The sequence below is a fragment of the Centroberyx affinis genome, unplaced genomic scaffold, assembly GCF_046629955.1.
Source record: "Centroberyx affinis isolate AG114_WGS23_722 - 3 ecotype Tasmania unplaced genomic scaffold, CSIRO-AGI_Caff_v1 ptg000946l_1, whole genome shotgun sequence".
NCBI classification, from domain to species: Eukaryota; Metazoa; Chordata; class Actinopteri; order Beryciformes; family Berycidae; genus Centroberyx; species Centroberyx affinis.
This window is the reverse complement of record NW_027279520.1, coordinates 281,077-305,498: the sequence shown is the minus strand read 5'-3', so window position 1 is coordinate 305,498 and position 24,422 is coordinate 281,077. Positions and strand designations below refer to the sequence as shown.

At 40.2% G+C, this 24,422-nt stretch overlaps 2 protein-coding genes across 2 annotated transcripts; both read left to right on the top strand.

The window, feature by feature from the left end:
* Window positions 1-7,464: 7,464 nt before the first annotated feature.
* Window positions 7,465-15,624, top strand: inpp5kb (inositol polyphosphate-5-phosphatase Kb). Its single transcript, XM_071521970.1, is given in 14 exon segments — window positions 7,465-7,685; window positions 8,461-8,565; window positions 8,801-8,909; window positions 9,354-9,470; window positions 10,005-10,180; window positions 10,268-10,379; window positions 10,489-10,598; window positions 10,719-10,745; window positions 12,663-12,876; window positions 13,664-13,801; window positions 13,916-13,999; window positions 14,170-14,200; window positions 14,203-14,273; window positions 15,556-15,624. Coding segments are annotated over 14 exon segments (1,584 nt in total).
* A 2,251-nt stretch (window positions 15,625-17,875) lies between these two features.
* nle1 (notchless homolog 1 (Drosophila)) lies at window positions 17,876-24,399 on the top strand. The gene is made up of 13 exons (XM_071521949.1): window positions 17,876-17,936; window positions 18,636-18,797; window positions 19,368-19,588; window positions 20,365-20,444; window positions 20,580-20,656; window positions 20,761-20,858; window positions 20,965-21,157; window positions 21,318-21,453; window positions 21,666-21,712; window positions 21,791-21,993; window positions 22,144-22,303; window positions 22,471-22,541; window positions 22,646-24,399. The coding sequence occupies exons 2-13, from the start codon at window positions 18,660-18,662 to the stop codon at window positions 22,656-22,658; spliced, it is 1,437 nt and encodes a 478-aa protein (XP_071378050.1). The 5' UTR covers window positions 17,876-17,936; window positions 18,636-18,659; the 3' UTR covers window positions 22,659-24,399.
* The last annotated feature ends 23 nt before the right edge of the window (window positions 24,400-24,422 follow it).

The following is a 24,422-nucleotide window of genomic DNA, read 5'->3' as shown; positions in this document are numbered from 1 at the left end:
ATCCATATAGTTGTGTGGTGCAACTCAGCTATCCTGTTCTGACTTGGCCAGTCAGACAGAAAACAGTAAAGAGCTGAGTTGCTGTGTGGCTTGTAGATTTTAGATGTTAGATTTTCTGCTCAGTTGAGAGAAGAAATGAAAAAACCCCCTGACTACTTTCTCTGCTTTTCACCTCCCTCCCTCACAGCGACCACGTCTCATTGGCAGGACAGTGTATAAATATATTTTTGTTCTAAATGTTGTTGTACCTCTGTCGTCAGTCTCTGAACTACACTCACTTCTCTCACTGAAAAGGAACAATAACGGCAGCTTGGGTCAGTTCATTGATCCGCATAATTAGCTGATGGTGCCGGCCCGAAGTTGAGCCTCGGTTCGCGTTGGATTTTGCCCTCCTGCGGTTAGCGATGGGGATCGGGGGAATGATTCTACATTTGGGAGCAGCTTCCACCTGGTGCTTGAGGGTTGGGGTTTATAGCTAGAAGGAAGGCAAAAGCAATTAGGCAGATATGGTTGTTCAAAAACACAAGACAGTAGGTCCGTTTTAAGAGCCTGAAGATACTGTACCTTTACAAACTTGTGAGAGATCAATGGTTTAAAAGAGACAATCTCATAGATATCTCGTTGTTAGATTCCTCAATTTATAATCAGAATATGAAACCAAATGATTCCAGAACCCCAAATTGTTTTTAAAATCATTTTCTCTCTCTCTCTATCTCTCTTATCTCTCTCTCTCTCTCTCACTCCTGTTGACTTGTCTCCTGTTTTTCTTTCTTTTATTGTGAATTTGTGCCTTTTTGTCATCTTATCTTCCAATAACACTACTGTACATTGGAGAAGTAAAGAAATGAATAAAAAGAAGCAAAGCAACTGTACATGAGTTTTGTCCGTAGTCATTTGAGTGTTTTATCATGTATCTAACACCAGAGTCATAATATCTTTGGCTCACTACCTTATAGAGTTAGTACCGATGGTTTACAGACAGTTTTTCCTACAGGATCCTTCACTTCACTGCTGCAGCTTCAAGGCTGTCACACCAAACCATCACCATACATTAGACTGCTACCAAGGCTCCTACAGTCATGGAAAAGTCATAAAATTTGAAAATTGTGTTTACTATGGCTAGAGAAGTTTTGAAGAAATGTTATAGAAATATGTTCAGAATTTACATTTCGATAAGTTTAGGGTCAAAGCAGTATACTTGTGGATCTAGGAATCTTACATATTTCTGGCTGTGTCCCCCAACTACTATTACTACTACTACCACTGCACACACATATGCACACATTGTAGGATTGGCAAAATTAATCAGGCTTTAGATGGCATAAAGATTACTTTAAATCCTGATTATGAGGCGAAAGAGGGGCCAGGGGAGAGAGCTGAACATTTTATGAGATGGCGATGACACTCTGGGCCACTACACTCTCAACAGTATGGGTGTTTCAGTGGTAATTTTTTTTATTATTTAGGTCCAAAATGGAACTATTAACAGGTTAAGAACCTTAAGGTGAAAGGTTATTTAAGCTTATGTGTAAAAATAACATGATTGCTTTACAGAAGTTCAGATTTCCTAGACTTTGAGTTTGAATCCTACTTTTAAATTTAAGTTTATGTATTAATTTCTGTGACGTCTAGACTAAAAGAAAAATAGGTGTAACAGAAATGCCATTGAAATACATAGTAAAGGTAGCAAACTAATGAGTCACACTTTATTTGGATAGTCTAATATTGATCCCCAACTTCCTATTAAGTGACTATAATGGGCCACTAAAAGGTCTACTGAGTTTCAAGTGATACTCATAACTGTGTAAAAAATAGTCTATAGATATTCAGTGTCTGGGCTAGGGTTAATCTTGGGGTTGGGGTTTATGATAGAAATAAGGTCAGGTTAGGGTTAAGGTTGGGTTAGGCTAAGGTTAGGGTTAGTGTCATATAGTCTGTAGAGATGTATAGGCAAGTGACACTTTGTTAAACATATATTTTATGTCACCTGATAGTTGTAATATTGTAGTATCAACACAGCATTGGACTATCCAACTAATGCCAACTAATGGCCCTCTTTAGATAGTAATCTTTTCATCACTGGCTGTTCAGACAGTTGGGTCGGGTTCAATTCCATCAACCACCAATATAAATACTTGCTGTGCCCAGCAATATTCACCTCTCCGCCTCTGGAAGCACATGTGAGCCCCCACCGGCCTGGGACTGGATCACAGAGCTTTTTCTCCCTCTCTGTCTCCTTTGATACTTTCCGACCATCTAAGTGAAGAATAAAACAATAAAGGTGAGTGAAGTAGACACTCTAGTTTAAAAAAAATAAATACTAGTCAGTGTTATACTGTTTTTGACTGTGAAAGTGGTTAATAAAAAAAAAAACTTGTCAGTGTTGTTAACAAATTCAGGTGTGGTAAATGAGCATAATTGTGTAACTTTTGTAAAAATAAATAAATCACACTAACTGGTGACTGGTGACAGAGGTCTGCAACTTTATATGCAGACCAGTCTGTGACTTCATTCCCTTCATTTCAGACATTAGCCACTAAATGGAGCTCTACAGTATAAAATATATATATATTTATTTTAGATAGATTTTAGTCATTTTGGCCTTTAGGGTAAAGTTTCCCATTCCTGAATTTGGCAACATTAAGTACTGAGGAAAGGGTGACAGGCTGGGATCATTATATTGCCTTCTGTATTTACACATCAGCTACTGATTTTGAATTAACTAATTCAATAACTAATTAAATAATTAACATGCTTGCTTATCTGCCATAGGTAAACCCTTTTCGTTTTGAAGTCGGAGTGTTAGGTCATTGTTATTAGCTGACTTACTGCACTGATGAATGCCTATAGTTCAACTTGAAGATGTATATTATATAATTATAATAATATAATAATTTAATATTGAAGTCCATTCACAAGACATCACATGCTTTCAACTGCCATGTCATTTCAGCCAAAACAGCCAGAGCTTTCAAACTGACCAGAAACCAACCAACAAACAAACAAAAACAATTCAAATACAGAATGTTTGATTATTATTCTTCAGTATGGGACTGGTAGCTGCCCAGAGATATTTGCTTTTAAGAAGAAATTACAGGTTTAAGTGAATTTACATGGGATAGCATACAGTAAAGCAGAGCACCCCATGCATTCCATACTATTAAGAAAGTGAAGGATTATTTGTGAACATACAAAGAAGGCTTTAATGCAACAAATACCATGCGTCACGGTGATATTCAATAAACAGACATGTCCATTCATGAATAAGATAATACTTTCTCACTCGGTTGTTAACCAACCTGGGATAATAGCTTGATCCGATGTTACGCTTTAAGTCCAGAGCAGGTCCTGGGACTTGGCACTGAGAAGGGGAACAAGTGAGAGCAGAGTGAAGGAAAAAAATAGAATAAACGGTCAAACAACGGGACTCGCCGTAGGAAAGCAGCTCGCTTCTCTGGACTCCCCTTTGGAGATCTCCGTCATCTGTGCACAGGGGGTTTGCCGCTTCTTCCGGACACCGCAGGAGAAACTCACAGAGACAGGTAGGCCTATATAGGCTAATGGAATGATGGATGATGTTGTTTCACCTTTTGCTTTCTTTAGAAACTTAGCAAATAAAAACTCAGTCATTCTGGGGGTTCATTAAATCCCTCTCCCACTCACTGTCTATGGAGCAGCTCCAGAATTTGAGAGAGTGATGGTTCCTACACACAAATGTTGAATGGCCTATCCCAGACCAAAGAGATGGCATGTGGGTTCTTAACTTTAGTGTCATTCCTTAAGTTATCATGTTTTTCTGGAAAGGGCAGGTCCATGCTATAGAGAAGTCACCTCTTGTTCAATGCTGTTCTAGATAAATAATGTCTCAATATACAAGGTCTCTTCCTTGTTGCTATATAAATAGATTTCACAAATACAAGCCAAACTGTCCTAGGCCAAAGTAATACAATATCTAACATGCCTATGGATTTGGGGGATCAAAGACAAAGCCAAGAAGTTATTAATTGAATGAGGTAAATATGATTATAACTACTATTTCCTTGCATGATTTTGAAAATCTTGAAACACTGGGTTGTACAAAATTGTGTTTAACAAAAGTCACAGAGGGACATTTTGAAAGCTGAGATATTTCAATTCTAAAATTCAAAACAGCAGTCAGTCGACCAGGTTTGGTCTTCCTGGTGCTAAAGGCTGTAATTATTTCTCTTTAACCCTGCTAGTCCAGGATGTCCATGTGTGATTTGAACAAAAAGCCTGTAGGTCCAGCCTATTCATTCGTCTGTGTTGTATTTGAAGGGTTTCAAGTCAAAATGCTATATATCCATTTTGGAAAGTGTTTGTGTGTGTGTGTGTGTGTGTGTGTGTGTGTGTGTGTGTGCGCGCGCGTGCGTGTGTGCGTGTTGCAAATAGTAGTTATGGTTTCCTGCTAATTGACCTGTCAAAATGTATATGCTTAAAAGATCTCACATTACTGCTTTACTGGATTTCAATGGTAGACAAGATGACCATGTGCTCCTTACGTATTATATGAGTTGAAGTTCAAATCATGAAAACCTTCCAAAGATAAAAATGGCAATAAATTGACACACTTTTCCACTGCTATGTCACAAATGTCACGAGTATTAAGTAAACACCTTAAGAAGGTACATGAAGATTTAATTTGTATTTATGTGTACCTCTTATGAACGTTTGTCAGGTGTTACAAATGTGTTAAAAAAAAACCATAGTGCTCACATAAAGTGTTTGTATTGTTTGACATTGTGTTACATGTGACCTTCAGGGTGCTGTGACTTTACCGAGGATGAAGCCCAGCAGCAGCGCTAACCGTGATTAGACTTGATTACAAAGCAATTTCAGAAATTGCTTTCAGGCATCCAGTCAGGTTCGTCTTTGTGTTTTGTGCTCTGGTGTGTGCCGCTGGAACCTTTTCTATGGGGCTTTACCTGAGGTGAGCGTTTGTGTTTAGTATGTGTGTTACCTCTCTGTTCACACTGAATTTAAACCTGTGTGTGTGTGTGTGTGTGTGTGTGTGTGTGTGTGTGTGTGTGTGTGTGTGTGTCTACAGAGGAGAATATGAGCACTGCAAGGTTTAGAAGTGGTGGGAGAGACAAGTGCAGGTAAGACCATCTTTGTCTCCCATTTCCTCTCTTCTTCTTCTTCTTCTTCTTCTCCTTCTTCTTCTTCTTTGTCCTCGTCTTTTATACAAGGGTGAGCAAGAGTAAGAGGAAACAAGAAAGGGATAAATTGAGGATGGAAGCAATTGTGAGAGAAAGCAGCAGAAAATAGGACAGAAAGGGGGTGTATTGAGAGAGAGAGTGCAGCAAAAGAAAGAGAGTGTGACCTTCCTGTAGAGGGTTTGAATTGCCTAACCTCCATAAAGAGCTTTGAGGTGAAATGAGTTGTGCTGAAAGACAGTGATCAGACCGCCGGGGTCTTTACAGCGCTCAGCAATAAAACTTAAGTAGACTCCTATTTGTAGTTTCTCACCAGACCAGTGAACCCTTCTGTTATCCACTTAACACCCTGCTTGCTAAAGAATGTTAAAGTCTCTGCATGTGACAGTGTTACATGAAGCAGCTGGGAGAGTTGGGGCGCTCAGGATTAGACATTTATAGCTTTTATTTTGCAAGGGGATTTCTCTTCTATCTGTCCTTCTGCTCCACTTTACTTTCTCTCTGTCGTCCTACACCATACATCTCCAAATATCAATTTTCAAAAAGTAATTTGCCACAGATTATTGATTCCGTACCCCAAATTGGATTAAATGAATCCACAGTATAATGTAATCTGATTAGTTTCCAGTGCTTGTGGATCATTTTGTCTACATAATTCATAGACTTAATTAGGCTACTCAAAGAATCAAACTGTTTATTCCAAATTACAGACTATAATTTTAATGCTATTATAATTATTTATAATCGCTATCAACCATTACAATTATGTTTCTGTCCATAGATTCTGAATCAATGCCCTTTTTTATGAGTGACATATTTGTGAGTGATCCAATACGTCATGACTTTTTTCCCAGAAATTTAGTCAGATTGGGCTCAGTGTGACTCACTGGTGGGCACCGGTCCAAAAAACAACAAGCTGACCCACAAATTGCTAAAGTGGAGAGAATATATGAAGAATTATTCCAAAACACTATGTCCTTTTTGGGGAAAAACATCATTACCTTAAGTTCATTATTGAATATCTCTAAAATATAGAGAATCCATGTGGAAAGGCTTTATTATTTTGTCTAAGGACCTCTGCTGTCCTTTAAGAAGTAACTTATTTTCATTTTTAATTTTGTAAGAGTAAGTGTCACTTTATCAAATAGTGGATACCTGATTTTGAAACCAAACTCTTACAGTTGAAAATAGAAAGTTATATAAAGTTGTAAATATTAGCTAACCACATTCACATTATGTCACTCTTTAAACCATTAATGGCCAAAATGTGCTGGAATTCCTGATTGCTTTATGTAGGCCCTATTGTTTGTTTCCAAATCTATTATATAATTCAACAAATAACAGCTGTGTAGCAACTCCGGTTGTTCCTAAAACAGCCACTGACGAAATGGAGACTAACCCTGTGCCAACTTGTGTGTCACAGCTTACCTCACATAGATAACCTTTCACCTATATGAGGAGAGAAAGGACTCAGGCCAAAAGAGGCTAATGCTATTGTGCCTTTGTCCCCTCCCTAATGCATGGCTGTAATTGCAAGGCTACATGTATTGTTCAATGTACTTAGCTGGTAGAGAGAATGCTGGTATAGTAAACCTCTTAGGGGTGTGACGCCACTGCAGGGTTACCCAAGTGCTGCAACAATACCCGCAATGATGGGGGATCAAGCCTGTCCTCTACCACTCTATGACTAGACACGCACACACATATGTTCACATGCCTCTCTCCTGCCTCCGATTATAGTCCAAATCTGACTCATTCTTGCCCGCATTCCCAAGTCGACCCCGCTGCTCTGTCCCTCTCACTCAGTCAGTGGATGATCACACACAGCGACACAGCGCTCTGCCAGAGGCCCGACATGAAAAGGACTCGACCCGCACGGACACACACACACACACTTCACCCTGGGCTTTGAAGTCGCTCCTCCTGGCCCGTTCAGAGGATCTAAAAGAGAAGCTGCCTGAAGCACCTACTGAGAGATCTTACTAACTAGGATATCGGTTCATGATATTTCCAGTGAGCTGAGCGGAGGCCTCTTGCACCATTAGGATCCAAAGCAACCAAAGCAACCAGCAGTGAAAAAGAAGAAGAAAAGGACGCATTTAAAGCAAGAACAACTACCAAATCAAGCCCAACAACATTGGATTTTGCTTGTTTTTGTCCTTGTTGGACTCTCATCTCTATCTAGCTTGGTCTACAATCTAAAGAAATATAATTGCGTCCATACCAGGAAACTCACAGTCAGCCTGAGAGATTTTTGAATTTTGTTTTTCGTTCAATCTGAGCACCAAAGATGGATTCATGGACAGACAGTCCACGCGTGCGCTCAGACAGCGTGGGCAGCTCGGTGTCTCAGGGCTCGAGGAGCAAGATGCTGCTCCGCCAGCGTCTGACTCAGCTGCTGACGTGTGTGGAGGACATGAGCTCCGACGACGAAGCCAGCGAAGAAGTGTCCCGCACGCTGGACGAGGCTTTCCAGCTCTGCGGACGCTTCAGTCCAGCTGACGCATTCAGGTTGACACACGTTCTCAGAAAAAACAGAGAGAGAGTGAAGTCGTTGAACTGAAAATGTTGCGGGTCAAGATAATGTGACAATGAGAAGAGCAACTTGATAACTTGACTTAACTTGATAGGAGCTCAATTTCTAGATGTATCTGGATCATGACTGGATTTAACATGGTGGAGACTTTATGAAGGAGATCAAGCAGGCCTACATTTTGAGCAAAGAAATAACAACTTGAAACTGAAATGAAATCTTTTTGCAGTTTGATACCTCTTTGTGATTTGCAATTAACCCTCCGTAGATTTAAAATATTGGGTGCTTCAAAAGTAGGTAATAGGTATAGATTTTTATATGCAATATTAATTATTCTATATTTCTATATTCTATATTTTTTCTGTTTCCATGTACACCTATTACTGAACTATTGAATGTTGAATTATTTTGTAAAAATTGCAAAATTATTTATTTGTTTATTTATTAGATTTAAATAAACAATTTTTTTTAGTTAAAATGACTAAATCAGGGTTTTTTATAAGTTAAAATGACTACAATTATCCAGCTTTGTTTTTCATTATTATTATAAATTCTATACCTGCTTTTGAAACACCCAGTAGAACAATTGAATAACTTTGTGAATAATTTAATTAAGAAAATCAGAGAAATATGCAACTAGGTTATTGATATCCTGTCAATATTTGTCTCTCTTTCCCTCATCTTGGTCATTCCTGTCATTACCACCTACCCCCCCCCTCCCACACACACACACACACACACACCCTCTGACAGGTTGCACATGGTGACATGGAACGTGGCCACAGCGGAGCCTCCTGCAGACGTCAACTCTCTGCTGCAGCTAGATGTTCAGCCCCCCACAGACCTCTACGTTATTGGGTGAGACTGCACACAACAAAAACTCTGCAAGATGAAATTTGAAACTTGACCAGAATTAGGAGAGGTGCCTCTTCTTTGGTTGATTGGGCAGGAAAAGAGGAAAAGATATCTCATTGGACTGAGGAGAGACAAGAAACAGGGCCACACTGAACATACCTAGTGGTCAGATAAATAAATATGATCAGACTTGATGTGACTGTTGTGTATTTATCATTCCTTTGTGTTTATGTGTAAGTCTGCAGGAGGTGAACGCCACCCCTCTGCGGTTCATCTCAGACCTGATAGTGGAGGACTCCTGGAGCCACCTGCTCATGGACACACTGGCACCCAGGGGCTTCGTCAAGGTGAGAGAGGAGACAGCAAGGAGGGACATAATAATAGGATGTAGTCAGGTATAAATAGACTGTACCAGTTCAGGTCCTGTGTGTGTATGTGTGTCTGTTCTGTGTGTGTAAATGACTGGTATGAACAGCACAGTTCTGAAGGCTCTTCTTTCTTTCTTTCTCTCTCTCTCTCTCTCTCTCTCTGTCTGTCTCTCTCCCTCTCTCTCTCTCTCTCTCTCTCTCTCTCTGTTGCTCTCAATTCAATTCAATTCAATTCAATTCAATGAGCTTTGTTGGCATGACGTACATGTGCACATGTTGCCAAAGCATACATTCAAACATAATTGACACAGAAATAAAGTAAATTAAATAAACTGCATATTAAATGAATAGATAAAATAAAATATTTCTGGATAATAACATAATATCTCTCTCTCTCTCTCTCTCTCTCTCTCTCTCTGACAGGTCACATCAATAAGAATGCAGGGTTTGTTGCTCTTGGTGTTTGCTAAGCAAGTACACCTTCCCTTCATCAGAGACATCCAGACCACCTACACCCGCACTGGCATTTTCGGCTACTGGGTAGGAAATCATAGTGGCAGCACTGGTTAGCGCTCAACATTACAGGCAACACTTAAACTGCACACCAGGAATTCTGTTGGGATTAGTTGCTGTAGAGATTAAACATGTTATGAAAGGCCTATTGTGTTTGTTTAGTGAAATGCACAACAGCTCTGACAAAGTGAAATCATAAACAATGGACACTCAGTGATAAAACGAATGCTGCAGGCTGGGACAAACACTTGCAAGATTTAGATGAATAATTTTAGTTCAGTATCAATGGTCTAATCCGTAATTCCAGTATAAATAAAAGATTTGACCCACCGAAGAAAGCTTTTGTTTTCATTTTTGAAACTAGCTATACTATAAACTAGCTGAGTGACAGCTAAACATGGGTTTAAAATATATTTCAAGTCATTAAGAAGTTCTCTTGCATTGTTTGTAAACACTGGAATAAAACTGATCTGTATTTTCAATTGTGATTGGTGAACATAAATCCCACGGTCTATCTCTTTGTTTCACATATTTCTCTCCCCCTCTCTTCATCCCCCTCAGGGCAATAAAGGAGGTGTATCAGTGCGTTTTTCCTTCTACGGCCACATGGTGTGTTTCCTCAACTGCCACCTAGCAGCTCATATGAATTATGCCCTGCAGCGCGTCGATGAGTTTGAGTACATCCTGGACACGCAAGACTTTGACATCGACAACACACCGCATGTCCTGGACCACAAGTCAGTCAACACACACACACATGCTCTGTGAACCTCTTGGGGATTGTTGTATAGCAGTTGACATGAGCATCCATCCCCCTCTCACAGGATTGTGTTCTGGTTTGGTGATCTGAACTTCCGTATAGCAGACCACGGCATGCACTTCCTCCGCTCGTCCATCAACAGTGAGCGCTTTAATTTACTGTGGGGGAAAGACCAGGTAACAAATCAGAACGAGCACATGTATGCACACACGCAGACACACAAAACACACAGAGTCACACAAACACACGTACACACACTTACTCGTCAATTTCATGTTCCCGCAGCTCACCATGATGAAGAAGAAGGAAGCTTTCCTCCAGGAATTTGAAGAGGGGCCGCTGAGGTTTAAACCCACCTACAAGTTTGACCGTAATTCTGACACCTATGATAGCAGGTAACATACGCTACACACACAGACACACACAAAGTTGTTCATTAACCTATACTCAACACATTTCCCAAACATGCACCCAAACTTGATCTGCGGTCTCTTTTCCTTTTGAATTTCGCACAGCGCTCCGAAGACATGGTTTGGTTTTAAGTAAGCTGCACTCAGTGTTTTTGTGTTGCATGCCCCCACCCCCAAACCTCAACTCCTTACTTAATATTTAGTTTTCAGTCACTTCTCCCTCTGTCCTTCATTTAAAAAAAATTTGGCCACCACAGCTGTCTCTAAAACGAGAAGCAGTAACCCATCCAGACATCCTAAACGTCTTCTGGCAGGTGAACAGGAGATAAACATCTGCTTTATAGTCTCTGAAGTGACATCTAACTCTCCCTGCTGCTGGTCCCTGATCCCAGCACCATGTATGTGTCCCTCCCAGAAAGAGCTCTCTGGCGCTGCCCCTAACCATGTACAGACCCCGGCCCCTGCAGCGCTGCAGCACCACCATCCTCCTCCTCCTCACCTCCCTCACCTGGGGGCTGCTGTCTGTCTGGTTGGGGGCCTGGTACAGGGAGCTAGACCCCCCAAGGTGGGTGTCTCCATAGATATACAGAAATAACCATGGACTCTACTGTAGAATATGCTATTTGTAGGTATAAATAACTGGAGACACTGGCATCGGGAATGATAAAGCACAAAGGGGTTTAGTGAATATTAATATCCTTGATGAATGAAGCGTATTTATAAACATCGCAGCAGACATGACCCACAAATTAATTAGACTCCCTCCAGCCCCCAGCACCCCCCAGTCTGTTCCTGCACAACGTACGTGTTGCTTTTCATATAGTGAATGTGTGTGTACATGCATTCTCTGTGAATGGGAAATACTGTGTGAGATGGTATTGTCCATTCATGTACACGCTGAGTTTTACTGACATGCATCGTTTCTCCACAGCATGTTTCCTTCATCGCTCCTCTGTGCGTCTGGTTTGTGAGCTCTAACAGCATGCTGATGAGTGTTGTTTGTGTGTGTGTGTGTGTGTGTGTGTGTGTGTGTGTTCATGTGTATAACAGGAAATCCACTCTCATGATTCATGATTTTATCTCTCTCATATACATAAATTGTTCTCATATTCATAACTTAAACTAAAATTTAAAAAAAAAAAAGTAAAAGCTTTAGCAATCATTTATACCCTACTATTGTTTTAGCCTGTATAGCTTTCATTTGATCATCCTGATTAACAAATGACTTAATACAGCATGTAATAATAACACCACTGGCAAGTAATTCATAATTTGATGTCAACTGGGAGTAATAAAGCATTTTTATCTATGAAGCGTTTATATAATATTATATTCATTTATAAATCAATAGTTCATATAAGTTTGGTGCTTCTTTGCTCTGTCCAAGTCGATGCATGCACTGCACAGTTAGAGGTGCCTATCAGTTGGTAGGTGATGATAATAACTGTTACTAAAACCAGATAAGTAATGTAACTGTTTTTTGACTCAGACTGCAAATGTAAAATCGTAACCATTAAATCACAGTGGGGAAAGCATTGAGAAAAACTGGAGAGAACTGCAGGCAATTAATACTACTACTGCTACTACTACTACCTTTACTACTACTATTACAACTACTACTACAATAATAATTAAAAACTTTAATTGTGAATGTGAGAGCAATTTATGCGTATGTGGGAATGGACGTAGTGAATGCATGTATGTAGGAGAGAAAATAGTTAATAGTTAATATGGAAGTGAGCTCATACCTGTATTGCTGTATAGTCTGAATATCAGAAGAGACTTAGAGATGTTAGCTGTTAAGATTGCATGTGCATCTGACTCCCACTTGCTGTTCTATGTTTCGGACAGCCCAGCCTCCACCTAGATAAGTCAGCATGGAGAAGAGCTGGTTTATGGGTTTTGGCTGTGAGGCTTAGAAATCTGAACAAATATGATTACTGAATATATTGCAGGCTATTTGCGTATAAGGTAAGCCTTAGAAACAGAGAGTTCAATTCACTTCGTACAAGGAAAATGTGATATCAATACTCGCCCTTGCTTGGTCAGTGGTAAGAAGAGGAAACCAGCCTGGACAGACCGGATCCTCTGGCGCATCAAACCCAAAAGCCCGCCGTCGGAAGAGGATGACGAGAGGGCGTCGACTTCTACTGACGACGGACACGATGAATTTCCAATCCAAGTCACCCAGGACAACTACACCTGCGATATGAGCTATGGAGTCAGTGACCACAAGCCGGTCATAGCAACCTTCAGTCTGGAGGTGAGAGCAGACTCAGTGTTACTCTAGCTGCTTTGCACTGCCCAGTTCAGTCCATAGAGCTACTGAATAGGATCAGACAATAGCTTCACTGTTTGAATACTGCTGCAGTGGTTAGATAAGCTAGCAAGAGGAAATTGGGTTAAAAACTGAAATTAAGCCAGGGAAAGGTTATTTAATGGTGTTGGTGATTTTAAATTACAATACTAAAATGTTTTCAGCTAAATGTCAGTGGGGTGTGAATGGGCAGGAATTAGAACAGCTGGCCATTACTAAACACTTAGCACTGTGTATAGAGTAGTATTAGCTAGTAGTACTGTAATATGAGAGGACAGAATAGATTGGTAATGACTCAGAAGAACAGCTAAAGCAGAAATCAACACTCATAAACACATACTCATACATCCTAAACAAATTAGTTTGTTTTCTGTATTAAATCATATTTAAGTTTTCCTTGTTACTTTTAATAACTAGAAAAAACACCACCCAAATATATGACCTGCCAATAAGCATATAAATAAACACCAGAATTATAAAACCAAAAGGCATGCTGGGATACTGCGAGGTACAGATTCCTTAGGAACCAAACACAGTTAAGTGATGAAAAGTGTGTTTCGTTCAAGTCCATCCATTGCCTACAGTAGCTTATGGGGTCATTGTGCATCTGGTATCAGTTGAAAGAAGAAAGCAATAGAGTGTGCATCTTTCTCTCTACTATCGCTACAAAGTGAACTGGTTCCTTACATTGTTAATAAATCTCCTTCTCTCTTTCTTTGTGTCTTCCCTGCAGCTGAGGAAGTGCTTTGACATGCCGCTGGTGCACGTGTCTCCTGAGGGTGTGTGGAGCGCTGACCAGGACGCAGTTCTTAACTACACCATCCAGGAAGACTTCATGTCCTCCACCTGGGACTGGATTGGCCTCTACAAGGTACTAGGACAGCCAGAGAGGGAAATACCAGCTGGGGGAAAAGATACGAGACAGTAGTCAGATTTAACTGTAGTTTAAATCTACAATAGTTTAAATGTGGTTGTTGGCCTGCAGGTGGGGTTTAAGAGTGCGTCAGATTATGAGGCCTTTGTCTGGGTGAAGGAGAATGACCTGCCGGAGACAAATGAAGTCATACAGGTAAAGTGAAAATGAGATATACTATCATTTGTATCATATTTGGAAACTGTTTTAAATTATGTGTATAAATGCTGTATGAGTGTATGCTGCATCAATTCGTGTGTGTATGTGTGTGTGTGTGTGTGTGTGTGTGTGTGTGTGTGTGTGTGTGTGTGTGTGTGTGTGCGCAGATATCTGTGGATAAGGATGAGATTCCGCTTCTGGAGGACAGTACGTTTTGGGTTACTACAGTACAAACATGCAAAGCATCATTGGCCTCAGCGCTAACTTCCAGGTGAGTCTTCTGTATGAGCATTGTAGCTTTAGCTATATCTTCATTTTAGGTTATTACATTGTTATCATTTACAAAATGATGATGATACAAATACATCATTTATCATTTATAAAATTATATTTTGACTGTATCCAGTGTGATTTTCTGGGGATATGGGTACATTTTCTGGTTCAGAACTGTTAACACTACCATTACATGAATCTCATTTGTGTGAAAAATTAAAATAAACAGCAAGTACATATTTGGATTTCTAGTGTTGATCATATTCACAGACATCGACTGAACTAGCCTCAGCAATAAAACAAAGATATAGCATATGGATTCTTAAATTGAGCGGCTTTCCCTTAAAAGTTACAACTCTTAATTCAAAGGCAATTTGTGCAACTGCTGTAATAACTCTTAGTATATCAATAAAGCTGATGTTATCTGAGGGCTTGGGCCAGATGGTTGCAAGTAACACAGTGGTCAAAACATTGTTTTATATAGCAAATAAAGAATGTAATGAGATCCAGTTTTGAACATCGCTGGAAGCATAACCAAAACTGAATTACACAGCAAAAGATTGTATGTATTTATCCCTCTGAAGTTGATCAAAAAGCTACTATTCCCTGCTCCAAGCCCTCCATACTGTTTATGTTTCTGTCTCGCTTTGTTTCTTCTATTATAACAACAATTATGACAAAGTGTGACAAGCTCTTTTGCTGCTGTTTTATGTGTTTAATTATTGTAGCTATACTGAACTACATAGCTATCTAGAACTATTGATGGATAAGCATTCCCTTGTTTACAAACAGTGACCTGTCTTTACTCATACACAAACAAAGAAACTTAATTTTAGAATGTGGAGCAGGAGAGTAAATGTTGGAATAATGTAAGGTATCATTCACCATGTAACTATTCACAGCCAGAGACTCATTGTCCTCTAATGTTTTCACACTATTATTTGAGGTCTACTATACACAAAATCTATTAAACTGAATGCACAGTAACAATGAAGTAAATGCCCTATTCCCACAGTGATATGCTGTGCTATGGGATGTTTCTTGTCATAAAAATGCTTATTGATTGTCCTGAAGCATCAATATTTGACAGCTGGAAACCATCTGTTTGAGAGTCCCTCTGGATCCATTCAGGAGACTCCATTAGCATTCACACTCGAAAACATGCATGTTAGCGAGCTGACGTGGCTACAGTCCGTACTGTGAAAGCCCCTTAAGTGTTAGCCTACAGTATCAACAGAGTTATTTAGATTATGGATCACATTTTTGTTTTTATCTTGCAGATCCTGGAGTCTAAACGTGCCGTTATGGAAGGCCTGGTTCCTGAAAACATCAACGGGCTGAACAAATAAGATCAGTGTTACTGACACACACCGTACCTTTCCTCCCAGCCGCCCCTCCTGATTCACACAGGCCTTTTACCCACATTCGAGATCTCCCCAGGATCCCATCCATCCACTGGACAGACTTACTCCGTCATCAAAATAACGTCAACCACACTGTGCTGTTGTACGGACCGGAGACCAATACTTTTGTGAATGTTTCCCTCTCTTTATAGAATACATCTTCAGTCAGACTCTTGCTCCCACTGGAACAGTGTTCTACGAGTATTTCTCAGTGTTTTTGTCTTACTCAAGAGAATGTGATCATCTCTGTAATGAGTGCCATATATATGTAACGATGGGCCTTTTCAGCCTGTTAGTGGGCCGATGGAAGAGCAGGAGGTATAGGAATAACAAGCCAAGATACACAGTTGTTTAGAAGCAGTTAGAAAGTATGATAAAGTTTTGTTTTTGACAAGAGGGGACATGATTACAAATTCTATAGGTCACTAGGATGCAGACTCGGGTCAAATAATTTTCACAAATACATTTTTATGTTTTGGTTTAACCTACAGGTGTCGGATTGCAGTTTAGTGCAGAGGGCGATAAAACAAGTGTGAGAAAGTTTTGACAATCATAGGAAACTATTTGATAAACAAGTATATGTTTCTCTATTTATCTTAACTGCTGGTGCAGTAAAAATCAGCCACACTGGAGTCGTTTAAAATAAATGCTATGGAGTAATTGCTTAAACTATTGGGGCCAGGTCTCCTACGAAGATGTCATTAAGATGGGAGGAGGGCTGGTGTGAAAGATTTAAAATGCAGTGTGCTGGATACCTGAATTCCTGTCAGATGTGGACGTTTTTTGGACCAAATCAAAATGTATGTCAAAATCTGTGCTGATGTGGAAGACAATCATTTTCAATCTTGTGTCACTTTATTTAAAATGTATGTAAAAATCGAATGTGTATAATGACAGACTATACAGCTTTGAACACAATCATGAAAGGAGCAGATTTTAGATTTATTTTTCTGTATTTAAATATCATTTTAGATTTGAACAAAATGTTTGTCTTTTAACTGTCGCTCCCCACATTAGTATAATACCAGTTTGCCTTGTTTTCTTCAGTGTGGACGTGATGATTGTTGAGAAAGAAAAAAATCAAGTTTCTGAAATCTCTGTATTAATGGCAATGTTGAATTATTTGTTGGATATTTATGTCGTAATGAGTGTATGTCTGTGTGTGTGTGTGTGTGTGTGTGTGTGTTGGGTGTGTATTTGAACATGTGTGTGTGTATGTGTGTTCTTGTTCATGTTAATGTGTTGGGTGTTAGAGATAAAATACATGTGGTTGAGTAATTGATTGATATGGTACACAATATCACCACAATAGTAAACAATCACATGTAGGGTTGTAGTGTACTGGACTACTATGTTATGTGTGTAGCATATTGCCTGTGGCAGTGAAATACATTTTAAAGTACAAGCTGAACCAATTTCCTCTGACATTTTGTTAGGAAAGTACTGGAAAATGCCTTAGAGTTCATCAGTGATCAGAATTAATTCTCTTGAAAATATGCAAGCAGGAATTCTGTTTCCCTCATGATGAAAATGTGTTAATCCCAAAACAAATGTGTTAGGTACTCTAATTAAAAGTGCAAAAGAGCAGCTGACTGTGACATTTCTTTGGCTTGTTAGGTTACATAAGAATATATGAATTCGTTTTTGCAGTCACAGAAGGATGAAATGTTTCCACTTTAAAGCTTAATGACTTTAGTCAAGCATTTTACTTTGAGGTAGGCTATACAAAGGCATTACAAATCTTCTGTTGTTCAACAAAAAGCACAGGCACTCCAACAATCACTTAAAAAAAGAATGTTGTACTTCCTCTTTCCTTCATTCCACCTAATTTTATTCCCATAAGTCATGAAAAAAAAAACAATAATTAATATAGAATACCATACTACTATTTTTTTTTTTTTTTTAAAACAAAAAAAAAGTGTTATCATTATCATTACTATTTATTAATTAATTTATTAATTAATTTACTTGGAAATTTAAAAATTATTGTAGTGACGTGTAGCTGAATGTTGACGTATAAATATCGCGCAGAGAAGTTACAGAGATATAATAAAATGAAAGATGGGTAACAAAATCCAATGAATGAAACCTGATACGCCGCGGGGCACTCTTTCGCTTACACTTTCCCATGATTCATTGCGCGAGTCCGTCAACTGCAATTGACAACTCCAAAGGTTTGTTGGGCTCTCTCGATTTCAAGGCTCTTAGGTAGTATACACGTGGGGAACTTTCATACTGTGCTGGAATAACAGATAAAGGTAAGTTTTAAGCTTTATTAAGCAATCTTACGACGTATAATGAACAGGATATAGGCATGTAAACAAGTTACGCTTACGGAAACATGCTGCGGTCGTTCCTAAAAGGAGCTACAGTGCCCAAAATGATCATCTGGCTAACAGCAGGCTAACGTTAGCTAGCTTTTATGGGTTGACATAAGCAGTTCATTTGGACTGCTAACGTCAAATTTGGTCAAAAGCTTTATAATAACAATATTACTACTTGGCTGTACAGAAATTCCTTCCTGTCGTAGTACCACAGTTAGTGTTTAGCTAAAGTTCAACATGAGTTAACATAGTGAACACCCAGACAGACAACCAGGTACGAGTGTTGTCATGACAATGTTACAATTCTCAGAGTAATGAAAATCATTTTTGGGGTGAAATTTCTATCGACATTTGACATTCTAGATGGCAAACGCCTTGTTAATCCTAACCTTTATAAATCTATCATTTGAACTCAAAAGTACAAGCAGTTATAATACTGAGATAAATGTGATTTAATTCCACCATGAGTATTTATATATTAACACCTTTTGACACACTGCACACAGTATGCTATCCCATACAGCATTCAAAAGAGACTAATCTTGTATCCTTATTAACAGTTTGCTTTAGGATGGCTTTTTCTGACTTTTTTTGTTTCTATTTTTGGTTCTACTACTACTGTTCCTCTTGAAGTTGTCGATCTGAACGAAAGAGAGGATGACGAGTGTGGATGTGGAGCGGCTGTTGATCCAGTTTCAGGATGAGGGTGGAGAGGTTCTGGGTTCACCTTTTGATGTGCCACTAGACATCACCCCGGACAAACTGCAGCTGGTCTGCAATGCACTGCTACAGAAGGTAACGGGCCTGCTATGTGATATAAAAGTGGAATCACAAATTCCATATCCATATTAATGGTGTACAGTATTTACTGATCTGCAGCTTTCCAGTATACCTTGCAAGCATTAAACTGTCAATACCTGTATATACATATAAGCCAAGTTAAGAATAGCCAGGCTTTGTTCACATCTACAATACTCAGTTTTAAGTGAAAATAGACATCCGAATGTTTCAGAATAAAAAAAATTGCATTTTAGCAAACAGGGAAATGTGGATAATATTAGTTGAATAGTTGAATATGTCACAATTTAAATAGTGATGTAAAATATCGCTCGGGCTTGAACACAATGCTGAATGTTTACATGTTAAAGCACAGCTGAGGTATTAGAATCATCAGATGCAGAATTTAATTGTGTTATAACTTATTCTTACTTTATTATTACTGTTGATTTATGTGTATTTATCACAATTAATAAATTATGCTCTTAGAGATGTCACAGCCATAGTGTACATTTGGTTCTGTTTAAGCTGCCTAGTTATGTTCAGTTATGTTCATTATATCTTTGCTTTATCTGTTATCCATTGTAGGACGAGCCAGTGCCACTGGCATTTTTTGCGCGTGGAGAGGCTGAGGTGGTGTCCAGTCTGGGGTTGTGTGTGAAGGCTCTGGGTGTGGAGACAGAGCAAGTCCTGCCGGTGGTGTACCAGCCGCAGGCTGTGTTCAGGGTCCGGGCCGTGGCCCGCTGTACCAGCTCACTACAGGGACACACAGAGGCCGTCATCTCAACTGCTTTCAGCCCCACGGGCAAGTGAGTAACTGCTACAGAAAACACAATGCCACAACTGCCATCATAGCTTTGTCTTTTTGTCACAGTAATGACACACTGGTAGTTAGTTTTATCCAGAGCTCCTTAAAATGTATAAAAAAGTAGGTACAGCATAAGACAAACACACTTCAATCAGGGAAGACACAAAAAGTGATCCACAAAACCAGATGTTTATTGAAATATATAATATATAAGAGCTGACCCCATCGCACTCTATAAAATAAACTTCCAATGATCTAATAAGTTGGCAGCTTGCCAGCAAGTTAGTATCTTTACTGACGATGAAAAGTCATGGACGTCATGGACCATGGCTATGTAGAATAGGTAGGCTGTTATGTCTTGAATCAATTCGGCTTTTGTGTGTCTTGTGCTTTTCCTGATGTTTGTCTTATATCATTCTGTTCTATCATTGATTGTTGATCAGTTAGATATAGTAAGGCTCATTCTGTGTAAAGTCCTTTGAGACATGCATGTTATAAAGGGCTATATAAATAAACAAACTTCAACTTCAACAGCGTAGGGCAAATTGCTATTCCCCACTATGAGCACTCTGGTCGGGATGTCCTAAGCTGTAAACATAAGGCACATGCCAAGCAGGTCATATAAAACAGATAGCTGTGGCAGAAACTGCAGTAATACCTACCTGTGGCTCATTCCTCTGGATGGTAAGCTGAGGATGCCTCAGAGTGGCAAAAGAGAAGCCACTCCAGCTCAGACACAATGCTCTTTGTTGATTCAGTTGTCCTTGTTTGTTTCAGGTATTTGGCCAGCGGGTCAGGTGACACCACAGTGCGTTTCTGGGATTTGACCACTGAGACGCCTCACCACACTGCCAGAGGTCTGCATTTTTTAGCATAATTCCACCAGTTAATTCGATAATGCAGCACAATTTCTTATATATCAAGAATAAAAAGTGTAGCAATAATAATTATTTTAGACACTCACCATTGTGCTTTATTCTGATCTACTAAAGGACACACCCATTGGGTACTGACCATTGCCTGGTCTCCTGACGGCAAGAAGCTGGCTTCTGGGTGCAAAAACAGTCAGGTGTGCTTCATACGCTCTCCAACACCCACACTTGTCTTTCCATAATCTGTCTTAAGATGCATCTATTACTGCATTAATGTTGTTTTGTGGTACTGTTTGTACAGATCTGTCTGTGGGATCCAGTGACGGGACAGCAGATGGGGAAGACTTTGACAGGACACACCAAGTGGATCACTTGGCTCTGCTGGGAACCCCTCCATCTGTGAGTATACCATTCTCCTCGCCTTCTCACTTCCTCTCTTCCTCTATTCTTCACTGCCTGCTTAATTTGTCTATTTCTCTGACCATCCCCTCCCTCCCTCTCTTAGTAACCCAGAGTGTCGGTACTTGGCCAGTAGCTCCAAGGATGGCTCAATACGTATTTGGGACACGGTGTTGGGACGCAGTGAGAAGATCCTGACAGGACACACCCAGTCGGTCACCTGTGTGAAGTGGGGAGGAGACGGACTTCTCTACACCTCTTCCCAGGACAGGACTGTCAAAGTCTGGAGAGCCAAAGATGTAAGTTTGTGTGTGTGTGGTTGAGACTTTGAGAACGTCTTTTTCAAGTGAGTCCTGGCCAAGCAGTCAGCATACACACAGAAAGTTACAAGGGTGGGTGGAGACATTTTCATGACAACGCTGTACTTGAATGTGTGTTTATTTATATCTGTGAATGCAGGGTGTCCAGTGTAGGACTCTGCAGGGCCACGCCCACTGGGTGAACACCCTGGCTCTCAGCACAGACTATGTCCTGCGTACTGGAGCTTTTGAACCTGCCAATGCCACTGTCAACCCCCAGGATCTCACTGGATCATGTAAGTGGGCCTGCCACTTCCATTACCTCTAGTGGGACTGCATTTTGTCCTTGTAGCCTGTCTGCTCTGATGTGATAAACAAGCTAGCTGTCGGAAAAATACCTTTCCTATGTTGTGGAGAGGAGGCTCGCTTGTGTGACAGCATGTATCAGACAGACAAATGGTGTTCAGAGGGGAATGATGTGATTTAACAAGCATTTTTCTTTCCCCAGTGGAAGAGCTGAAGGAGAAAGCCTTGCAGAGATACAACAAAGTTAGGGTAAGTTCCTGCTCATCTGTGTTTGTCCCTTTGACCCTGTCCCATATGTGTGTTCTTACTCCTGCTCCTGTATTGTAGGGTACAGCCCCAGAGCGGTTGGTGTCTGGATCAGATGACTTCACCTTGTTCCTGTGGAATCCTGCAGAAGATAAAAAGCCTCTAGCCAGGATGACCGGCCACAGCGCCCTGGTCAACGAAGTGCTCTTCTCCCCGGACACCAGGCTCCTCGCCTCTGCCTCCTTCGATAAGTCCATCAAGATCTGGGACGGACGCACCGGAAAGTAAGAAATGCGTACAGCCACCCAGAACGACCCATCTAATCTTGCGCAGTCGATGAGAGAGCTAAATGTGACTGTGTGTAGTACTGCTGTCGTCCTGCTGATGGTGCTGTAAACTTAATTTTGTGTCTCTGGCTGCCTACCTGTCTGCAGGTACTTGATGTCCCTACGCGGCCATGTGGCAGCTGTGTATCAAGTGGCGTGGTCGGCAGACAGCAGGCTGCTGGTCAGTGGCAGCAGTGACAGCACACTAAAGGTTTGGGACATCAAGACTGGCAAGCTCAGCATGGACCTACCTGGCCATGCTGATGAGGTGAGGGAGGAACAAGCGTCTAGTGGGTAGTACAGAGGTATCTAGTTGCAGGAGGGGTTCATGATAAGTTCTGCTTCCAGATGGAGGTGTATGCATATCTATCAATGAATAGACAAACCGTAATTGGGAAGTATTTTTTCCTAGTGACCTGTTTTTTCCCTGGGCAGGTTTATGCGGTGGACTGGAGTCCTGATGGACAAAGAGTGGCCAGTGGAGGGAAAGACAAATGTCTTAGAATGTGAGTAAGATGCCGTCTCTCTCTCTGTTCCTTTTCACACTGATGTAACAGTTTTCTTCACACTTTACTCCCCTGCCAACTGAGTCTGTATTGTTTTTTTCCAGATGGAGGAGGTAGCCATACATCTGTTCCCTAATTTTGGCTGAGGATTTCACAACCCAGGCAGCAGCCAATCCCATACCTCTCTACCTACGACTTCTACTGTCGGGAAGCCTGCTGGCTGGAGCCAAGGTGACACGGATGTACCTAATCCCCCAAGTGGCTTTATTACACTATTTGTCAACAATGGCATTGTGTCAAGTGACTCTAGTCATGGTGCAAACACCTACTCCAGTTTCAAGCCCATATAGGAATATTAGAGATTTAACGCTGTAAGGAGTTTAGCTAAGTGTGAATGCTCAATGTTTTGACATTTACAGCAAGTTTCATTATGATCAGAAAATCCATCCATTGAGATTATGACAGTTAGGACCTATACTGTAATACGAATCAGAGTATTAACATCTCTGTGAGTTGTTTAACACTCATAGTGCTGCCGTTCAAATGCCCCATTTTTGCCTGAAATTTGTTTTGGATATATCGAACGGAAGTCCTGACATGTATACCGAGTTTAATAATGTTTGTTAAAGCCCACTCTTGAGTTATAAGCTCTTTTATGACGCCATGCCAATATGCACCAATCATAACCAAGGTTTATGTATTCACAATGTAATATATAACCTAATGCTTGGCCTATGGGCCTGAATTCCTAAATAAATGTAATCCCTAAAGAAGGGAGGGATCAAAGGAGTAAATTTCAAGTGGGAGTAGGAAGACGTCACAAAGGATAAACTAGCAGATGGGGAAAGGTATTTCACAACAGCATGTGTGTCCAGTCCTTCACCTTAAGCCTTACTAGGTGAACTATATAGGTGACAGGTGGACCGGCTATGCAGCAGGTGGGAGCGCTAATACATCCTCTGTGTGATGTTAATGCTGACGGCACTGGTCCTGCTCCCTCAGCCTTTAATCTCCTCTGTCAGGCAGTCAGCAAAGCTCCAGCCTGCTGATTTTTCTGGTGCTGTGGTGAAGACATGGGTCATCACCACACACTGAACTCTCTGCTCCTCACCCTACTGAGGAAAATACAGGATTTAGCCTCTGTATTCAACTGGCTTTTGTAAACATTACAAATGATTAAAATGTTGATTTAAATGCCAGTGTATGTCATGGTTGTTGTAAGTAAGAATTGAAACAACGGAGGCCCCTTTCTTGCCCAGATTTTCTATGGATTTGAAAGAGATTAGGATAGAAATAAATTAATTCCAAGATTAGTACAAGGTTAATGTTTGGTCACCACGATACACACAGACACACACACCCTTCTAGAGCCTGGGCTTGTTACAGATCAGTGTATTTGTCTGATGGCACATGGAGTCATTCATAAACACACGGTCACACAGATTCAGTTCATTAATTACAAGTTTATTCTAAGGCCAATGAAACCTGGTTATGTCTAAATGTCATTAGGTTTCCAAATCTAGTCATGTAAATCATACAGGGAGAATTGATCTAAGATAGCTTAGAGTCTGCAATTGATGATTTTTTTTGTCATGCCAACATGTTACATTTTTTTTTACACAAATGATTGTTAATTTCAGATGTTGTACGGATTCCTACAAGCTACCCAACTGGATCTCCCAAAATGTGAATGATCACACCAAATCTGATATGCTGTATGATTACATAGACATGCAGTTGGCCTATTTATAAAAGCAGCAATGATACATATAGATTTCGTACAGTAAAAATATGCTTCAGTTTGTGGAGACAAAATGGTGGATGAATAAGGATTAAACAATATTCTGGTGCTCTTGGTGTAAAATGTAATAAAGGTTTGCT

Excerpts from the sequence above, each read along its gene's own strand:
- nle1 (XM_071521949.1), top strand. The coding sequence starts at position 18,660 with ATGACGAGTGTGGATGTGGAGCGGCTGTTGATCCAGTTTCAGGATGAG. Across the intron at positions 18,798-19,367 it reads GCAATGCACTGCTACAGAAG|GACGAGCCAGTGCCACTGGC; the intron begins GTAACGGGCCTG and ends TATCCATTGTAG. Across the intron at positions 22,304-22,470 it reads TACCTGGCCATGCTGATGAG|GTTTATGCGGTGGACTGGAG; the intron begins GTGAGGGAGGAA and ends TTCCCTGGGCAG.